Below are 20,387 nucleotides of genomic sequence, written 5' to 3'. Positions count from 1 at the left end.
TAATTTTATAACCAAACTATAATGGAGTTAGTTCTTTTTACTTGACACGATACAAAGACAAATCTAATGCTACAATAATTCTTAAAATAAATCGTTGCTATCATAGCTTAAAATTACTCAAAATAAAAGTATTTTTTATTCTAGGAAAAGTCTGTAAGAGAAATTAGTTTAATAATATATTCATTTGCGTTTTTTGTCACTAATTTTATAAAGTCGCCTTTATAAAGTTTTTATGTTTAATATATATTATTATTATGTTTTTATTTTTGCATTGGCTCTCCTAATTGTCTAAAACAGCGGTGTCCAATTTTTCATAATCACCAGAATTTTGGAGAATGTGTTAAAATTTTCGTCACATAACAAAAAAAACTTTTTTTATAGATATAGAGGGCTAGAAAAATACATATTAATGTTTTCAATTTTTTATTAATAGACATTTTTTCCAAAAAATAGATGCTAGGAGCAAAGCACCAATTTGCCACACTTCAGTAGCCGTTTCGCCACATGTGGCGAGTGGCAACTGTGTTGGGCACCGCGAGTCTAAAATTGTAAGTTTCAAGACATTTAAAAGTTCCAGTGCACGATTGTTTTAGCAGCTCTTATCAAAATAATAGAGATGTTACTTACGACTATTAAATCTACGAATGTTAAAGGAAATACCATTAAAATCGAAAATGTTAAAATGTCCATGACAAACGTATCGAAATGAAGCATTGTATGCACTAATTTAATACACACTTTTTGCTATAGGTGTCGCTGTTTAATTAAAACATTCGAACTGTAGTTCATATACGCGAAAAGTGTCGACTTTCAATATGATATAAAATTACACTTTTCTATTCCGATTTTTCAAGACTCAAACTAAGCATTCGGGACAAGGGCCCCGTGTGCCTGTGCCTAGTAGCGTCTAGGGTTTTTGCTATTCTAAAATATATATTACATACACACATCTAATTTCTGTTCAACAAAATTTCGTCAGCACTATTTAAATTCTCAATATCACTATTGACCTGTCATTACTCAGACTTGATGTTTTATGAAAAATACACATGGAAGTTATTGAAAAATGTTAATATAACAACCCGTGCTTCATTTAGTATCGCTGAACCTTAATTCTAATGTGCGTACAATTATAAAGAAATTATACGCATATAATGTATTTATAATCTAATTTATAAAAAAAATAATACTTTTAATTAAATGCCAAAGCTGCTTGAAAAGTTTCTCATATGTATTTAGTTACCTTACCGTTTGGTATTCGTTAGATGCACCGTTGATTTCACATGTTTGTTCGTGAGGTCCATAGCGCAACGCCCCCTGGATGACAGGCATAAAAGACTTTGGCCAATCATAATCTCTAATGTATTTATAATACATTTCCTTACGAGGATAGGGTGGCGATTGAAAGCTCCGAGAATAACTAGAAGAAAAAAACAGAATTTATTGCTTTTGCTGCAGACTTATAAACATAATTTGTTCCCCGTTGGTGTCCTGGAAACACCAACATACCTATATACCATACAGTTGGTGGCATGAAAGTACATCAACGTCTAAAATTTATTGACTGTTAAGTGTAGAATACATTAAACAGACAGTGAAACAAATGTAGTTTGAAACACAAAAGGTAGTTTTTTTACAACACAGCGCTATATCACCTGAACTAGCTTGGTTTTTTTCATCTGTCTTGTATGGCTTTTAGGGTTGAGGACCACATAACAACAGGTCATTACCAAAACAAATCTAAGAGCAACAGTAAAATTAAGAAACAGCTATAGACACATACATATATAGATAGATATATAAAACTATAAAAGTTAAGTCATAAACCAAAACACATGAACATGAAATAACATACGTTGCATACTTTTAAAAAAAAAGATTCTAGGGTGCAAGCTACAACGTGGGATTATAAAATGTATCCTAGGTTTTGAAGGTGGCTGTAGAAGTAGGACCAAATTGCGGTGGGGATACATCGTCTATCAGTCTTAACCTCCAATTCGCTAGTCTCACATAAGGAAATTATAATTCAGAAGACCAAGATGTGGGTGTTCAAGCCCATAACGTCTCATATCTATATCACTTTTCACTGCCCGCAGATAGTTGTGGGAAGATGAATACTCTCCCAAGTTAAAAATAAGAAAAAGATGAAAAATAAAGAAAATAAAAGAAAATAAATAAGGCACTAACCATTTGGGAGTAAGTAAGATAAAACTTAACTCTTGAAATTAGCATTCCTGCCCCCAGTATGGTAGAGGCACTAGTTAACACAATATCAGTAAAGTAATAGTTTACTCTGACTGTCGTGTTTTTATATGTGATTTAAGGTGTACATTCGCATTAAAGTAGTGATAAGTTCTTAGATGACCTTATTTTTAACTAAAATAATTTTTGGCAATTTTAAGAAAATTTCTCTGATTTTACTTTCTTTGTATTTGTTTAATACATTTTTGTATTTATTACAGAATAATTTTATCTAATGTTTCTTTATTAAATACATTAACTGTTACTTTTTATATCAGTATATCAACATTATTAATAAAATATTGAAATTTATTACAAATTTTATGATATCTGAATAAATGTAAAATTTTAATGTTTAAAATGTGGTATGGTACATTACTACGTAAGGAGGTTTTGTTTAGGTTTGTTTAGAATTAAGCACAAAGCTACTCAATGGGCTATCTGTGCTCTGCCCACCACGGGTATCGAAACCCGGTTTTTAGCTACTCAATGGGCTATCTGTGCTCTGCCCACCACGGGTATCGAAACCCGGTTTTCAGTGTGTAAGTCCGCAGACATACCACTGTGCCACTGGGGGGCCGACGTAAGGAGGGTAAACCATAAATTGGAAAATCAAAATATTTTCTTTTATCAAAAGTATTTATATTGATATCCTTTTTATCGATTACTTTAACTTCTAAATCTAAATAATGTGTATCTGCGTTAAAAAAATTGAAGTATTTTCAATTTCTAATTCTGTTGGATAAATGGTGTTAATAACATTATATACTTCAGAATTATTTATGCTAATTAAAGTAAAAATATCCGGATTTGCATGGTTTTCAATAAATATATTTTTATAGTAATATAAATATAAATTTATTACACAAGTTGAATAGTTAGTTCCCACTGGAACTCCTATCACTTGTTTAAAAACCTGTTTATTGGAAAATTTAAATTATTATAAATACGGAAACTTAATATATCTTTTACGTTTTACGTTTTGGAACTATATTTTCTTTTTCCAGTTCCATAAAAGGATAACAATATTATTATATTAATGAATTTAAAACAAAGATTAAATCTTTTAATGATATTGTGGTATATAATGTTATAACATCAAATGTTTGAATACTATTTATCTGCTCACACTTTCTTAGACATTCTAAAACGGATTGGTTATTTTTTATTATCCAAAACACGTCTTTTGTTGTTAATACTTACATTTTGTATTTTATCAAGTAAAATATTAAATAATTTATTTAATAATATAGCCAGTTGTTTGATAATTGTTTTTATTGAATTGGAAGTAAATCTAAATTTAATTATAAAAGACAAAATATTACGTGAAATAACGAAAAAACGAACTAAATATAGAATAGCAACAAAATGTAATAAAAATAATATTCTAGAATCCCTTGAAAAAATATTGATGAGTATATTTTAAAACTGAATTATATTAAAGCTTATCCATCTAGATATTTTAGAATGGAAATTATGTATATTAAAAAAATAAAAATAAAATTATCCCACATAAATGTTTAAAAAATACCACACAGATTTGTTCCCCAGTGGCTCAGCGGTATGTCTGCGGACTTACAACACTAAAACTGGGTTTCAATACCCGTGGCGCGCAGATAGCCCATTGTGTAGCTTTGTGCTTAATTCGAAACAACAACATACAGGTTTATCATTTAATCAGCTAAAAATAAGATTAAAGAACTGCAAGAAAAATGTTATAGTTCCTATTGATAAAGTTAACCGTAATATTGGTATAATTTGCAAAAAAAAATTCTATTTATTAATTATGATAAAATAAATTAATAATACACAAACTTTCAAACCAATCCAAAAATACAGTAATTAATAATTTCGTTAAAACTTATCATAAACGTTCTTCTAAACATAATTCTTATGTAGATTTACCGTTTCTTTATGCTATTCCAAAATTACATAAATCTCCAATCACCCGGTTTTATTTGGATTAAATTAGCTTTAACAAATGTGTCCTTTGTTTTTTATACATTATTAATTTTATTTAAAATGTATGAAGTTAGGTAGCGAAAGTATTTTGATTTATTTTTGCAAAAAACCCAACAAAACACGATTAATATGGTTGATTTAATCAAAACAACTCAGAATATTTAAACCCATTTTCATTCAAGCGATGCCCGATACTCTGCTAGTATATGATAAAACACATTTCAGCAAAACAACGAAATTTGTTCGTCCAAAACTTGCACAAGTTATATACTTTTTTTCCATGGTGACACAGTTGTAAGTCTAAGGGTTTGTTATTCTAAAAATCGGGTTTCGACAGCCGCAGTGGGTACAGTAGAATTAGTCCATTGTGTGTACGCGCGCGTTCCTATAGCAAAGCTACATCGGGATATCTGCTGAGTCCACCACGGATAATCAAACCCCCTGAATTTAGCGTTGCAAATCCATATATTTACTGCTGTGCCAGTGGGGAAGTCTATTTTGTGAAGTTCTGCACTTGCGAAAAACAAGTACATCTTCAACCAATAATATAAAGTTATAGACGTTTCGCCTGATTGAATAGTCTACTATTCGTAAAGTTCGTAAAGATACAGTACACACGAACTCGAGTCTTAAGAACAAAGGTTGCATTATCTGGTTTTTACTTCTGTAAAATTATCATCAATGTGTGTTGAAGACCTTGAGACATTAAAGTAACAATATCGTAACCAGATGCACAAACGACGTAAACATTTAGAAACATATAACGTGAATATACCTTAATTAAGATATACACTACACGAGTTGTAGAATGGTAAAATTCAATACTATTTCAGTCATCACAAATGTCGTTGCGTTAATGAAAACTGTACATTCTAATTCACAGAATGTAAATATGGCATATTTCCATTTCGCTAGACTTTAAAAACTTATTGATTATACGGAATTTTAATGTTGTTACTTTGTTTCTTTGACACATTTTAATACTTTTTAATAAAAATGTTAAATTTGATTGTAAAACAAGAAATTTAGCAAAATTTAGACATTTTACCATAAGAGAGTTGCACTCGGTGCAAGATATATAATCACTTTTAACTTTTAAATATACATTAAAACAACAATACTTTATATATCACTTATTGCACCTTTGTTAATAAGTGACATTTTGAATAAAGCTTTTATTTGCTTAAAATCACTAGACATTGGTCGAAATGCGAGGTTTGGTTTAAATTTCGCACAAAGCTATACGAGGGCTATCTGCGCTGGCCGTCCCTAATTTAGTAGTGTAAGACTAGAAGGAAGGCAGCTAGTCATCACCACTCACCGCCAACTCTTGGGCTACTCCTTTACCAACGAATAGTGGGATTGACTGTCACATATAACGCCCCACCGCTGAAAGGGCGAGCATTTTTGGTGTGACGAGGATTTAAACCTGCGATCCTCGGATTACGAGTCGAGTGCCTTAATCACCGGGCCATGCCGGGCCCGAAATGCGAAGTAAAATTGGCGCTATGAACACAAAATTCGAGTAATCTAATATTAAACATTTGCAATTGCTTTGATTCCTAAACAAGTAAATACAGTTTGAATTAATTAACCAAAATAGTAGTTTGGGAAAGTCTTATTGTTCGTGTCCATTTAGTATCCTTTGAGAAATAAATCAGAAACTAAGCTGGAAAATAAAATACTAAAATACGTATATTGACATGAAAACGTAACTGAAACCTCTGATGCATACATTAGTTTAACATTAATTATTTCATATAAGCCTAAACTAACTGCATAATTGTATAACTTGGTTTTCCTTTGACATTTACATTATTTTATAATAAACAGTAAAGAAAAATGGATTAATGACAGCTGTTTTATTTTAGTTGTAACTTTGATTACTGATAGTTGTTTTCCTTCAGCTGTAATTCTAGTTAATGACAGCTGTTTTCCTTCGGTTGTAATTCTGGTTAAAGACAACTGTTTTCCTTCAGCTCAAACTTTGATTAACGACAGCTGTTTTCCTTTGGCTGTAGCAGTATCTTTGATTAACGACATCTGTTTTCCTTTAGCTGTATCTGTACATTTGATTAATGACAACTGTTTTCCTTTAGCTGTCACTTTGATTAATAGCAGCTGTTTTCCTTTAACAGTAACAATGATTAATGACAGCTGTTTTCCTCTAGCTGTAATTTATATAAGTTACAGTTGTTTCCGTTTAGTGTCATGTTGATTTTTGAAATATCTGCTAAAGCTAATATCTTAATCTTATAAATATACCTTTGATAAATTTACGAATGAAAATTTATAAATATACATAATTTCAGATCATTCTGTCATGTTAAGAACTCAAGACCAAAATTCTTACCCAGTAAGCTCTGCGATAAGATTGTTCCTCGGAGAACTGAAACACATAGACAGGTTAGTCTTGGGGTAGTAGAGAAGGAAAGCAAGACACATCTCATCTTTTGTGCTGAATCCGCCCTTAAAAAAACGGAAAATAATTCAAAGGCTCAAGTTAGAAACACTCTTACCTTGAAAAGACTACTGACAGTTTTTGTTTATTCGTAAATATTTCCCCTCGGGGGACTCGGCAGACAGCCCAATGTGGCTTTGCTATATGAAAATACACACACACACACTCATAAGTATTTCAAACAGGTCAGGCAGTGTAGCAGGGAAAAAAAAAGCTTTGAGAAAATCAAAATTATTTTTTGGAAAAACTGCTTATATTTGAGGAACGGCCATCTGGTGACTGATATGATTTGAATTTCACTTATCTGATTGTCTAAACAGACAATTTGCAGACGATTTTACATCGTGAACGGTTTTTTATACAATTTACATTAATGAGGTTTAATGATTTCCTAGTCTACATTAATAGTTACTTACGACAAAAATGTTGTATATTTAACACCTATAAACACACAAAGGAGAATAGAAAAGAGGAAATAAAAACATTTGTGCATGATTATTTGTGAGGCTATCAGTTAAGCTGGACAGACACAACCGAGACCAACTGTTCGCTCTCTCTCTTGTATGGGTATTTGGGTATTGATGTTTATCTACCCAGGAGAGTCAGGTTTCCTTATCCTCTTCCTACTAAACCAACTGTAATAGAGTGTGTTTGTTTGTTTTGAATTTCGTGCAAAGCTACTCAAGGGCTATCTGCGCTAGGCGTCCCTAATTTTGCAGTGTAAGACTAGAGGGAAGACAGCTAGTCATCACCACCCACCGCCAACGTTCGGGCAACTCTTTTACCAACAAATAGTGGGATTGACAGTTACATTATAACGTCCCCACGGCTGAAAGGGCAAGCATGTTTAGTGCGACGGAGATTCGAACCCGCGATCCTCGGATTACGAGTCCAACGTCTTAACCCACCTGGCCAGGCCGGGCCTTATAATAGAGAAGTATCAGTTATTGATACTAATTGTATACACCTCCATAGTGAAAGCTTCAGACTCGTCTTGTGAACTTCATGCATGCTAACATGTTTCACATTTCATGAAGGTAATGGACATGATGACATTTTATTGCTCAAACAACTTCTATAGATACTGTAAAAACTGTGACATTAATCACGTGAAAGAACTTCTTCAGTGTTCAAACAAATAAAAAACTATAATTTTGAACCGAATGTTATGTCTCATTATTTGCAAAATATACAGTCAGTCCCTTTGTTATCTTTTACTTCAAAAATAAACACAGTTGTTGTTATTTTCCTGATTTTCAACATCTACAACAATGTATTTCTCCGCCAATTACCAGATTAAATATATCCGCCAAAGCAAATAAAATGAAAAACTTTTATTTTAGTTCTTTGGACTTCTAATACAACTCTATTCTTCAGTTACGTTCAAAGGACAAATAATTTTATAAGTACATTCCTCGTATTTGAAGTTATTTGAATTATTAGCTTGTATATAAATTTGCATATACTTACAAACGTTGTGGTCTGACGACTGGTAGAATCGTAAACACATTCAACGGTCAAGTGATCTCCCTGGTGAAAGAAAAAGGTTTGTTTTGTCAAACAACTGTTTGTTTGTAGTTAAACACAAAGTGACACAATGGACTGTCTGTGCTCTGCCCACCACGGGTATAGAAACCCGGTTTCTATCGTTGTAAGTTCGCAGACATGCCGCTATGTCGGTGGGAGGCATTTATAAAACGACGTTTATTACAAATTTAAACACATCTGCATATTTCTGTACCTGAACTCAAAAACCAAAACAAAAATTTATAATCATATTACTTACTGGTAAAATGGTAACCTCTTCTGGTAAATATCGGTACTCCTAAAAAAAATAGAAACAAACTTATGAATAATAGAATATTTTTACGATAAAAGTGTTTGTTGAAGGTTAAACACAATGATACGCAATAGACTACCTGTGCTTTACTCAACACGGGTGTCGAAACCCGGTTTATAAGGTTGTAAATTCACAGACGTGCCACCGTCGGATTGAGAATAAAAAAACTTTCTTCCAGAAATTTAAGTGTAACAAACAAACACACACTGTGTCTTAAAACAGACCGCTACGTTTTTAAAATAAATTAAAAGTAACGTTTTGTACTTATGAGTTACGGCTATTTTTCCTTGTGTTGTAACTTTGATTAATACAAGCTGTAACACTGATTTATTTTCACAAGTAACTTATGAAAGCAAACTTCTAAATTTGTCCCTAAACAAAAAATGTTTACCTTTTGAAAATGCTCGAGTTATAGGGTTTTAATCGTTTTATATTAAGACTTCTTGGTTTGAATTAAGCACAAAGCTATACAATGGGCTATCTGTGCTTTGCCCACCACGGGTATCGAAACTCGAATGCTAGCGGGGTGAGTTCGAAAACATATCGTTGTGCCACTGAGGGGCAAGACTTCTTGAACCCACGAGTTTTTCTATGAAGAAACAACAAGTTTTGTCGACCAAATAGTCTATGTCTGTTACTGGAAACGTAATACGCTCCACAGCCCAGTTATTAAAAAAAAAAAGAGAGAGAGAGCTTTAGCAATCATGTGAAACTTAATAGAATACGTAGCTGCGCAGTATGACGAATATTTCCACCTATTTGAAATTTACTCCATGGAATGAAATAGTGATGAAAAATACCTCCATCTAGTGTTGTGTTTTGTCAACTTACCTGGTAGTTGAAATCATAATTTCTGTCCACAACTATGGGAGCAAATTCTGATCCATTTCTGAAGTGTCTGACAAACATCTCCTTTCCTGGAGATAGAAATTTAAGGATTTATTTTTATATATAGTATTGTCTGTTTATTTATCTGACTTAATTAACTGTCATTATATGTTAATGTAACTCAGAGACTGTATACAAAAGTATTACTAAGATATAAACCTGAGAAAGAAGAAAAAAATATTAATTGCTATTTCTACACCTAACACCCCATAATGTTACAGATTAAAATAAAACTTAACTAGAATCGATTTAAAGTTAGAGCACGGACAGAGTGTAACTGACAAACCAACCTTTCTGTTCACAACCCTAATTGTACAAGTACCACATTAAAAGTGTCAGGTTCGGGCATACATTTACGTATTAGCTTTAAACACATTCTATAGTAAATAAAAATTGACAAAAATCCCTTCTCCGTGTCAAGGACGATAAGCCAAATATGAAATAAAGTTTATTACACTATCGTGAATAATGTTTTAAATATAGGACATTTTTATAAATTTTTGTTGTTGTTTGTGTGCTTTCTTACAACAAAGTCACAGCGGGCTATCTGATGAGTCCACCGATGGGAATCGAACCTCAGCTTTAGCGTTGTAAATCACTAGACTTACAGCTGTACCAGCAGGAAACTCGTATTATTTGGCCTGAAAGTTTGATTTCACGTGATGGGAGTGGCTTTAAGTCTGTATTTTTCTTCAAAATGTAGGAAACTGTTTAAGCCATATATCAAAAACCAAATTAGAGTAGACTGAATTATTCGAGCTAGTTACATGGTAATCAGTGCATAATTTAATCAGTTAATTCAGTACTGTGAATATATGGTTTGGTCTTTGATGAATAATAACAAAAAACGATATAAAGTTAACAAACAAATAGCATTTTTTATCAGAGTCAGCTTATTTCTGACATTAGATCAATTAGTAAACATTGGTTACGCTAATGTGAAACTCCAAGTTCAAGAAATTGTTTGTTTGTTTTTTGAATTTCGCGCAAAGCTGTTCCTAAAACGATTTCTTCTGTAAAACCTCATCACTTAAGTCATAAAAGAGGAGTAATGTGATGTTAAAAAATGTTATTTCTTCAAGACTGCTTTCCATAGAGACCTTTGTCCCCGACATTGCTTTTCAGAGACGTCCTCGCATCCGTCTCTTATAAATATAAATTATTAAAGAAGAATTGATGCTTAGGGAATGTTTTGTTTTCCAGAACTACTCTACGCAGACAATTTCATATCTACCTCTTACTTAAGAGGAAGTTATTACGAAGTAATAATTTATGGTCCAATGGATACGGTTTTGTCAGCTAAAGATAATAGAATAAATAGTGCTTTGCCTGGGAAATGCAGTTTGTTGAACATCATTTCTTACGAGTTCAGTTGTAACATGTAACCACAAATGTTTTTTAAAGGAAAGAATATTTTGTCGCTAAGAGATAGTTTTTCTCCAAACCCTTTACAGAAGTTGTCCCACACACAAACTTTGTTAGCGTAGCTCTACAAACAGTACTCAGACAGTGAAAAACTATTAGTTAAAAAAATTCATGTCGAAAATCTTGTACCATTCTGTATTGCAAGCAGCACAACGAAAACATTACACATGACAAACAGTTATATGTGAGTTTGTAAAGTTTTCGTCTCTTACCCTGAAAAGTACTTCTGTGACTTACCCATGAGGTGAGAATGGGGAAAAACTGCGAATATTTTCACACCATCCTCAGGGATAACCTGAAAATATTATAACGATATTCTGCGTTACAGGAATGTACAGGTAAAGAAACGATGTATTTCTAAAAGGTGTCTTGTTAAAACATAAAATCATTTTTACACTACATGAGTGACATCTAGCTAACGTAACATAAATATAATATATGTTATAACTATCTGCAAACGCAAACTATTAAACAAATGATTCAAAATGGAGAATCAAATCATAAAAATATGAATAACAAACACAACTCGTCTTCAGCAAAGTTATTGGTTTGTTGGTTTGTTTTTTTATAATTTTGCGCAAAGCTACACGAGAGTTATCTGCGCTATACGTCTCTAATTTAGTTGTGAAAGACTAAAGAGAAGGTAGTTAGACATCACCACCCACTGCCAACTCTTGGGTTACTCCTTACCAACGAATAGTGGAACTTACCGTGACATTATAACTCCCCCTCGACTAAAAGTGCGAGCATGTTTTGTGGAAATGTGTTAGGAAAATGAGAAGAACGTTTTAATTTTTATTCACTGTAAGAAAAAAATATCTTCATTATCTTCAATGCTTATTAAATATAACAAGTTTGGAACAATATGTTTTATGATGTAGCTGTCAAGAGCAACGCCCCCTTCATTATCATTTTTCTGTGAAGTGAAAAAAACAACTTCTAAACTACTACACTATGGCACTTGAGTTAAAAACATTTTGGCAGTTACTTAGCTTAAAGGAGAATTCGTCAAAATCAAATCCTTGCAACTGGAATGATCATGATCAGGGTTATTTTCTCTTTCGCCTCTCTTGTAAAAAAATTGTAAATACTTTCAGTGAAAAAAAATATAGTGGTGTGTATTATGTTGACGAAAAAGGCAAAGGAAGATAAAATAATGGCATTGGATTGCGTGATAAAATAATGGTATTGGATTGCGTAGAGGATGGCGGTGATCTCTTGAACATGCTAACTTGGTTAGAAGACTAGGAAAAGGTGCTGGGAACTCGAGTCTTGGACTGTGGAGAAAGCGTGCTACCAAATACATCCATGCTGGTCTGAAAATAAAGTGTTCTGTCAAATACATTTAGGCTGGTGGTGTTTTAAAGTAAAATTTGGCCGGTTCTTGGAGCTGAAAGCTAAGAATTTGAAAAATAAATATAAACGGTACGTTGTTATGGTAGCCTGAAGCTATAACCGCTGTGCCTCATAATTTGTTGGATAGGGGGAGAGAAACGAGAGTGCCCCGAGAAAAAAAACTTGACAACTACTGTATTTTTTGCTCAGTGAAACACGAAAATGATAATTAGATCCACACAAAAATGGACTACCTTATTTAACCACTGTTGTTTTTATTCATCTGATTGTTTTGGGTATAAATGATAAGGGGGATCGCAGCTTGTAGGAAACAATGGTGACAATACGTAGAGTTGCCGTTAGAGTATCTCTTGTTTCCGTTTTCTTATGGTATTCGTGTGCTTGTTCGCAGACAAGTCTTTCTTTTAAGTGGAGGGATGTCACTTACACTTGACGTAAAGAAAGCAAAAAATTTACATTCCTTTAGAAACAAACGACTAGCGAATGTTAGGCGCCACCTGTACTCTAAGTGTATGGCAAAGCCACATCGAGCTGTCTGCTGAGTCCACCGAGGAGAATTGAACCTCTGATTTTAGAGTTGTAACTCCGTAGACTTACCACTATACCAGCGGGGGATCTTATACTCTCAGATCTGTCACAATAGAGGTAAATGTTATTTGACATACCATTCAAGTATCTTAAACTAAAGCACTTATGCGAGTAAACATTTGTTTCTGACACTTCTTCTTTCCAAACATATGTTTTGTTGTGATCCCCTCTCTATGACTTCATTGTGTGTATGTATGTGTGTTTACATTATAAATTGCAAATATTAATTATTATTACTGTATTAGTTAATAGTCGTAATATTCGCATGCTAGTTTCTAAACGTTTTTATTTGTAAATCTGTACTTTCAGCTGTGAATTATATCGTCATATGACCATATCTGCACTTCATAGTGTGAACCAAAATTTCTCGCTTTTGTTTTAGCACACACATCATACAATAAAAACCAAATCTTAAAAGGTCCGGCAAATCCTCGTGATTAGGTTTTTGTTTTTGTTTTGTTTTTAATTTCGCGCAAAGTTACTCGAGGGCTACCTGCGCTAGGCGTCCTTAATTTAGCAGTGTAAGACTAGAGAGAAGGCAGCTAGTCATCATTAGACGAGGGGGTGTTATATTGTGAAGGTGAATCTCACTCTTCAATGGTAAAAGAGTAGCCCAAGAGTTGGTGGTGGAAGGTGTTGACTAGTCGCTTTCCTTTTGTCATCACTATTAAATTAGGGACGGCTAACGAATCAACAGCCCTCGTATATGTAGTTTTGCGAGAAATCGAAAGCAACCAAGTGTATGTTAAGGATAATTATCCCACGTTTGGAGTGACTACTACCACTAACATTTCCCTAAGACCCCCCACTGTTTCAGACTGTTGTCATGGCCTCTGGAGTTTTATTTTTAAGCCATTCAACGTTTCAGCATGAAAAATTTCGTTCTTTGGATATAGTATTCATTATTCCTGCTTCTTCGCTCAACCGTGTTTCTATCGCACAATACACATGATTTAATACTTTCATGTGCTTGTTCCTGTCTTCATACAACCGTTGTAATATAATATAGAGTTTTCAGTTAATTATAAATTAACTTTTAAAATTATCTTAGTCTTGCTTAATTTTGATAAGTTACACTCAAGGTAAATACAGTAACAAACCTGATTTTAAAATCATTCTGCTCTGTAAAACGAGGGACCGGCGTGGCCAGATGATTAGGGCTCTCGGCTCGTGATCTGAGGGTCGCAGGTTCAAATCCGTGTCACACTAAACATGCTCGCCCTTTCAGTTGTGTGGGGGTTATAATATGACGGTCAATTCGTTGGTAAAAGAGTAGCCCCAGAGTTGGCGGTGGGTGGTGATGACTAGCTGCCTTCCCTCTAGTCTTACACTGCTAAATTAGGGACGCCTAGCGCAGGTAGCCCTCGAGTAGCTTTCCACGAAATTCAGAAACAAAAAAATTGTAAAGCATTTTTAAAATACCTTTTCCAAACAATGATGACCACAATGTCCAGCAACCACATATTTTTGCTGACCGGGTGGAATAATGACCGTTTTATCCACCTCTGCACCGGTCATAAGCGTGACAGCATCGTTCTTCCGTAGTTTCTTTGTGTAAAATAACCTCAAACCAGACCGGTCTACTACATCTACAAAGAAAAAAACGACCACAGTCGTTAGCGCCATCCAGGGTATTTCAGTACACAAATCGTTTTATTTTAACAAATCTTCTGGTAAACGTGAACCTCGTAAACTCATGAAGAAAAAATTAAATTACTAAAACATTGGTAACTTGTTTCTGTTTTATCTGTTAAAAATAGATCTTCCGGACAAATCAGTTTCGTGTGAATTCACAAACAAAACTGACTTTTGCTCCCGCGCGCGTTTCACGCTATATATATTTTTTTTAAATTATACATGCTATCATTTCCTAACGACATGATTTAACTTGACGTACTGCGAAGATGTGCATCTATCATTTCCTTCTAAGACTTTACGACACAAAATCATTTTGTTTTAGACGTTTTATTCTTGTCCATTACTGCAGTAACAGCATTAAAAAAGAATCATTTTTAATTATTTCTAGTCATACAATTAGTGTAGGAAAAAAGTGCTCGACAAAACGCTATCTGTACACAACCTACCGGTGATACCGTATTGAAACGTTGAATATATACAGTTTACTTATTCTTATTGTTATTAAACACTATGCTCGTATTTTAATGTACATATATATATATATTACACACATACAAAGAAATATAACACAAAATAAGAAATTATGAAATTTGAAACAAAATAAAATATTGAGTCATTTTTACAAGCTACAATCTTCCTTTATGATCGAGTTACAAAGAAAGGGTTAAGTGCGTTATATTAAAATGATTTTGGAGTCTCACCACATCGTTACAGTTCATGTAACCACGTCGGTCATACTCTATCTCGCGACCGTGCACCTTGATAATTGTCTTTCAGCAAAGTTTCTGTTTCAAAAACCATCGTCATAAGTCTGTCAAGTCTAAAGCTCGCCACTCTTCACTACATACTTCCCATAGTTCATTTAGTATCGGAGAACGATGATTCCCAATACCTGTTTCAACAGCTCGATTGTTCACAAGTCCATAAATGCTGTGTTCCGCGACTTGACCTCTATTTATTGGTATGGAATGGCGTATATAACCGTTTCATTCTCTAGCTCCTTGATTTATTTTATGATTGAACAAGAGGCGTGATTGGAAGATTTGATATATTTTATGATTGAACAAGAGGCGTGATTGGAAGATTTATTTCGATGAACTCATACCTACTGCCTCATTTCCAGAGAAAGATCATTCTTGATAATGTCACGTGCTATTGTCTGAAGCATGTGAACGATGTTTGTCACTGCCTTTTTTTTTTATTTTGCTCGTAGATTCTCACCTGTTACAAGACACTGCCCATTTCTTACCAGGATTTCGACTTGTGCAGATGTGTGGTCCTGGTGCCCCATATTTCTTTCTTTGTCAACGTCATTAAGTGCAAGGGATGTCTCCGTTTAGAAAACACCTTTACAAAAATCGTTCAATTTTTGATGGCATTACACTAATCATGTGACACCAAATAATACCAGAGTGTTGTCCTGATACATTCCCCGTTCGTATGCAGCTTTATGTTGGTTGCAATTGTCACTTGACTTGCTGATTTAAATATTCAAAATCATTTTACTATAACGTACCCAATGCTCTTTACAAATGAATTTTGAGGCAGAAAAAAACAACAGGGTTTTCTGTCGTGTTACGTACCTTTATGTAAAGCTGGATTATCATAATGGACTTCGATCATAAAATACCTGTTTTCCAAGTCACCGAAAGGTATGCCAGCATGATCAGGAAGTACCATGGTCTAAAGCAAAATATAACAATAATCTGTACTCGCATATTGAATTGGAAATGACCAAAATACCCTCCACAATTTAAAAAATATGTTGCAATGATTTCTCCCTGAAAATTTTGCAGTTCGGGTAAAACTTTTTGTTTTGTGGATTTGCATGAGAATATAAAAGTATTGTTAAACTGCACGATTGTCAGGAGCTGATTGGAACATTCTTTGGATATCATAGTACGAGATTATACTATTGTCTTCATCACTAGATATATGTGTGTGTGTGTCGAGATACGAATATTTAAAACTTTGGAACCTTTTACGTTTTTTACTTGGCACATGGTGGAATTTCTTTTGTCATATCGATTAAATCGTACATTACAATATATTGGTGCCATAAAATCTGTATTCTTAACGTTACCTACAGCGAACCTTCTGCAAAATTGCAGAAGATGGAGATTAGCAAAGCATATGTCTCATTTTATTTTCTATAACCAAGAAAGTTTACTATACGAATGTATTGATTCCTTCCTATATTGCAAAATGGTCCCTAATATACCTGTTTCAGTTACCGTAACAAATGGCGTTTCCGACTGAAAAGTCTACGTTTAATTTTGATAAATTTGAATTCAACATTACGTACACGTTGTCAACGTAACAGTAGATTCAATAGTCAAGATCTACAGTCACAAACATTTGAAATAAACTAAAACAATTTATTTTAAAAAAAGCTAATATAATTTTTTTAAAGATTTACTAACAATTCGTAAATTAAGTAAATAAAACCTAAGCAGAAACTAAACCATAGATATAATTAATTCACAAAAAACTGTCTACGTCATAAACAATTAAATGCAGGATAAAAATGTGTTCTCAGACGGCTAGTATGGGTATTAGTATGGCTGGCATGGGTATTAGTACAGCTATGGGTATAGCACGGCTGGTATGGGTATTAGTACTTTAATTAAAATAAAGTACAGATCAACAAAGAGAGTTATTTTGAATATGACCTAAGAAGGTCGAAACGTTGTCCTGTACTTTACTTTAATTAAAGTACTAATACCTATACGAGCTGTCTTGAGAATGCATTTTTACTTCAAGTGGGATTCTCATCATGACATAAGTGCAGGTTAAACAAATTATTTTGTGTCTGTGAGAAATATTTTCTAATTCCCCTGCTTCTAATAAAGACAAAACTTTCAGTTCTTAAGTATGTCCAAAATTAATTTTAAAACCTCTTACTTTAATAACTTTCCCATTTTTACTAGTTTTTACAGTTTCATTTCCCTCATCTCATGCTTCTGCCTTATTATCTACTTCTCAAATCCTGTTCGCCATAGCCCCTCGATGGTTAACATGGTAAGACTGAGGGTTTATATAGCTACAGACTGGAGTTCGATCCCGCGGTGGACAGAAAACACATAGCCTACTGTGTAACGTTGTGCTTAACAAAAGATCTCCGAGACACGTAGAGGTATCAGACAAGTCCACTAAATACGAGATTCGTATTATGAGATAATGTTAAATGTATACCTGCTGAGCTTAGATCCAGAACTAACTGTACTGAATACAAAATGTAAAAAACTAAGAACACAATTTTACTCATAAAAATTTCTAGTTTCGTAGACAAGGCGACAATCGTCACTGCTGAATGGTGTATAGGTCTTCAGTTTCCAGTTTTTCAGGACAATTTCCTGGAGACCTACGCCAGTTGAAAGCCCAAATGTAAATGTCTAGAAACGATCTTCCAGTTTGCAAGAAACTTCAGTTTCTTTGCCTTGGATTGCATCACCACGTGGTCAGTCACTCTCTCACAACATTAGTGTTTTGAGATTTACAGACATTATCCAATCAGCGAGCAGAAAACACTGCAGCATTTTCTCGTGCAGAGTGGGTGACGTCTGATACAAAAACAGAGAGGGAGACAAAGCCACAAGGTAAGCTAGTCATGAAAAACCTTAATGGTTTTCTGGACCACGCGTTTTATGCCAAACTGATACATATTCAGAACTAATAAATATTAAATTCATAGGAAGGAGAAACCTCCGGTGTATTTCTATATCACAGTTATACGGTTATTATAAATGCATTTCTGATATGTTTGTGCCTGTATTAAATATAACGCATGGCGAACAGAGTGCACGCCCACCGTCTTGCCATCCCCGGTAAGCCAACAAAACAAATACTGCGCAGGGCGAAGAGGAGTTTATTAATATATTGTAATAACCGAGTTAAAGATTCTTACAATTTAGTTATAGTACATAAACAACTATTATTGCTACAAGTCAGGAGTAATAAACAGTTATGAAACTAGTTTTAAACTTACTTCGCCACCTATGCCCCAGGCTGCCATGACCCCCTTACACTTCCTGAACACGGGAGGCATGTTGGGGTGATAGCATTCATGACCCTCATGATCCAAGTAGGTTTCCAGTTTCTCAGGTGTTTCGCCTAAGCACTGATAGAGAACAATATGGTGAACGTAACCCTCGTTTCCTGATTGGACAACTGGAACAATCTATGGAAACAAGAAATAATGCTAAAGTTTACATTCAATGCTTTTTTTTTTAAACTTGAAATTCTGTAGGAAAGCACTTGAATTACATTTATAAATGAGTAATATATGAAAAACATGAATTAATACTGATGAAACAAGGTATAGGAGAGTTGGAATTATCTACTCTATAAAGCTGATAACTTGGAATTTCCACCCAGAATACCACTTCATGAGAACTTTGATTAAATAGCTGCATCAAAAAACCCTCCCACCTCAGAGGATAAATTTCGTACTATACACAGACGTTTTTTTTTTTTGTCTGTTCAACCAATAGGAGAAAACAGAAAGAAAAAAATTATACAACCAGTGAGCAGGATTAAAGAAGAAAGTTAGAGCGACAAAAGTCGGATTTCTGTACAATTAGTTTATTTTGAAAATATTTGTATAGTCCCTTACCAAGTTTTACAGTAAACGTGATTTATTTTAGTGAGAGTTACACATGTTATGGTAAACATTGTAACTATATTGTATCTATTATTTTTGTGGTAAACGTTATATGTATATATAATATATATATATTATTTCAAAACAGTAACACAAACTGATTCACGATGGATTCCGACCCAGTAGTTTTTATGGGAGAAAATACCTAAGAAAGAGAGGAACCATACTTCCCCCTCTCGACTTTTTTAGGAGCCACAAGAAAGTCTATTTTTTATTTATTTTTATGAGATAGTAGAAATATAGGTTGTATTAGTATCATATTTTGTGAGATGCGAAATAAAAACATACCTTATATATATCATTGTGTTATTGTGTTGTGCATGTTTCATAGGTTTCATTTATACTAGTACCCTACCCCCCCCCCACCCATACACTTTTTAGCAGCAATTTGACACCTATGGTTTTGGGGCATAATGGATGTCACATATTATGTGGATTTTTTTCATATAAATTTTTCTCGATATCCTATATTATGATTCTGAGAAGAAACTGACTAAACTATGGCCAGTTAAAAAATATACTGAAATCTGGAAAAAAATGACGAAAAAACACCTTCAAGTTTCTGGTATCTGTGGCTCCTACTCCACTGCAACCACTCAGTCTTGAATGAACATGTCTCATACTATTTAACAGCATGCTTTCTTTCCACAGAGCAACTTTTCAAAGTGTTCTCCTTCCAGATTTGCCCGGCATGGCTAGGTGGTTAAGGGACTCGATTCGTAATCCAAAGGTCGAGGGTTCGAATCCATGTCACACCAAACAGGCTTGCCCTCTTAGCCGTTAAGGCGTTATAATGTGACTGTCAATCCCACTATTCGTTGGTAAAAGAGTAGCCCAAGAATTGGGGATGGGTGGTGATGACTAGCTGCCTTCCCTCTAGTCTTACACTGTATCACTCTTTACTGCCTGCAGACAGTTGAAAAGTGACTGCTCTAAGCCCAATCAGTGGGAATGTAAGTAAACCTAACATCCTGAAGTTGGCATTCCAGCCCTAATAATGGTAGTAAAGGCTCAAATTAATAACGTTGTATTAGTGGACCGGTGGGTTACTTGATTGTTTTGTTGTTGTTTTGAATTAAGTACCAAGCTACACAATGGGCTATCTGTGCTCTGCCCACCACGGGTATTAAAACCCGGTTTTTAGCATTGTAAGTCCACAAACATACCGCTGAGCCACTGGGGGCAAGACAACTGGAAGCGGACAATTGACAGTAGGACAACTGGCGGCTTTACAAGGTCAATTTTTGACTAGACAATTCATGGGTATCAAACTGGCTTTGATAAAAGAAAATAAAAACAATATTACAAATGACTTCTAAAATGTA

At 34.1% G+C, this 20,387-nt stretch overlaps 1 protein-coding gene across 2 annotated transcripts in view; it reads right to left on the bottom strand.

The window, feature by feature from the left end:
* Positions 1–20,387, bottom strand: part of LOC143223501 (DBH-like monooxygenase protein 1 homolog) — a 44,689-nt gene that overhangs the window by 3,181 nt on the left and 21,121 nt on the right. For both annotated transcript variants that reach the window (XM_076451568.1, XM_076451569.1), the window contains 9 exons: positions 18,388–18,579; positions 15,983–16,082; positions 14,184–14,350; positions 11,055–11,112; positions 9,336–9,421; positions 8,451–8,489; positions 8,135–8,194; positions 6,557–6,672; positions 1,249–1,420 (listed from right to left, as the gene is read on the bottom strand). In XM_076451568.1, coding sequence (XP_076307683.1) covers positions 1,249–1,420; positions 6,557–6,672; positions 8,135–8,194; positions 8,451–8,489; positions 9,336–9,421; positions 11,055–11,112; positions 14,184–14,350; positions 15,983–16,082; positions 18,388–18,579 — 990 coding nt within the window. The remainder of the gene's footprint in view (positions 1–1,248; positions 1,421–6,556; positions 6,673–8,134; positions 8,195–8,450; positions 8,490–9,335; positions 9,422–11,054; positions 11,113–14,183; positions 14,351–15,982; positions 16,083–18,387; positions 18,580–20,387) is intronic.

This window comes from Tachypleus tridentatus, chromosome 8 (assembly GCF_004210375.1).
Source record: "Tachypleus tridentatus isolate NWPU-2018 chromosome 8, ASM421037v1, whole genome shotgun sequence".
Classification (NCBI taxonomy): Eukaryota; Metazoa; Arthropoda; class Merostomata; order Xiphosura; family Limulidae; genus Tachypleus; species Tachypleus tridentatus.
Note: the sequence above shows the minus strand (reverse complement) of the source record. Positions and strands in the feature narration are given on the sequence as shown.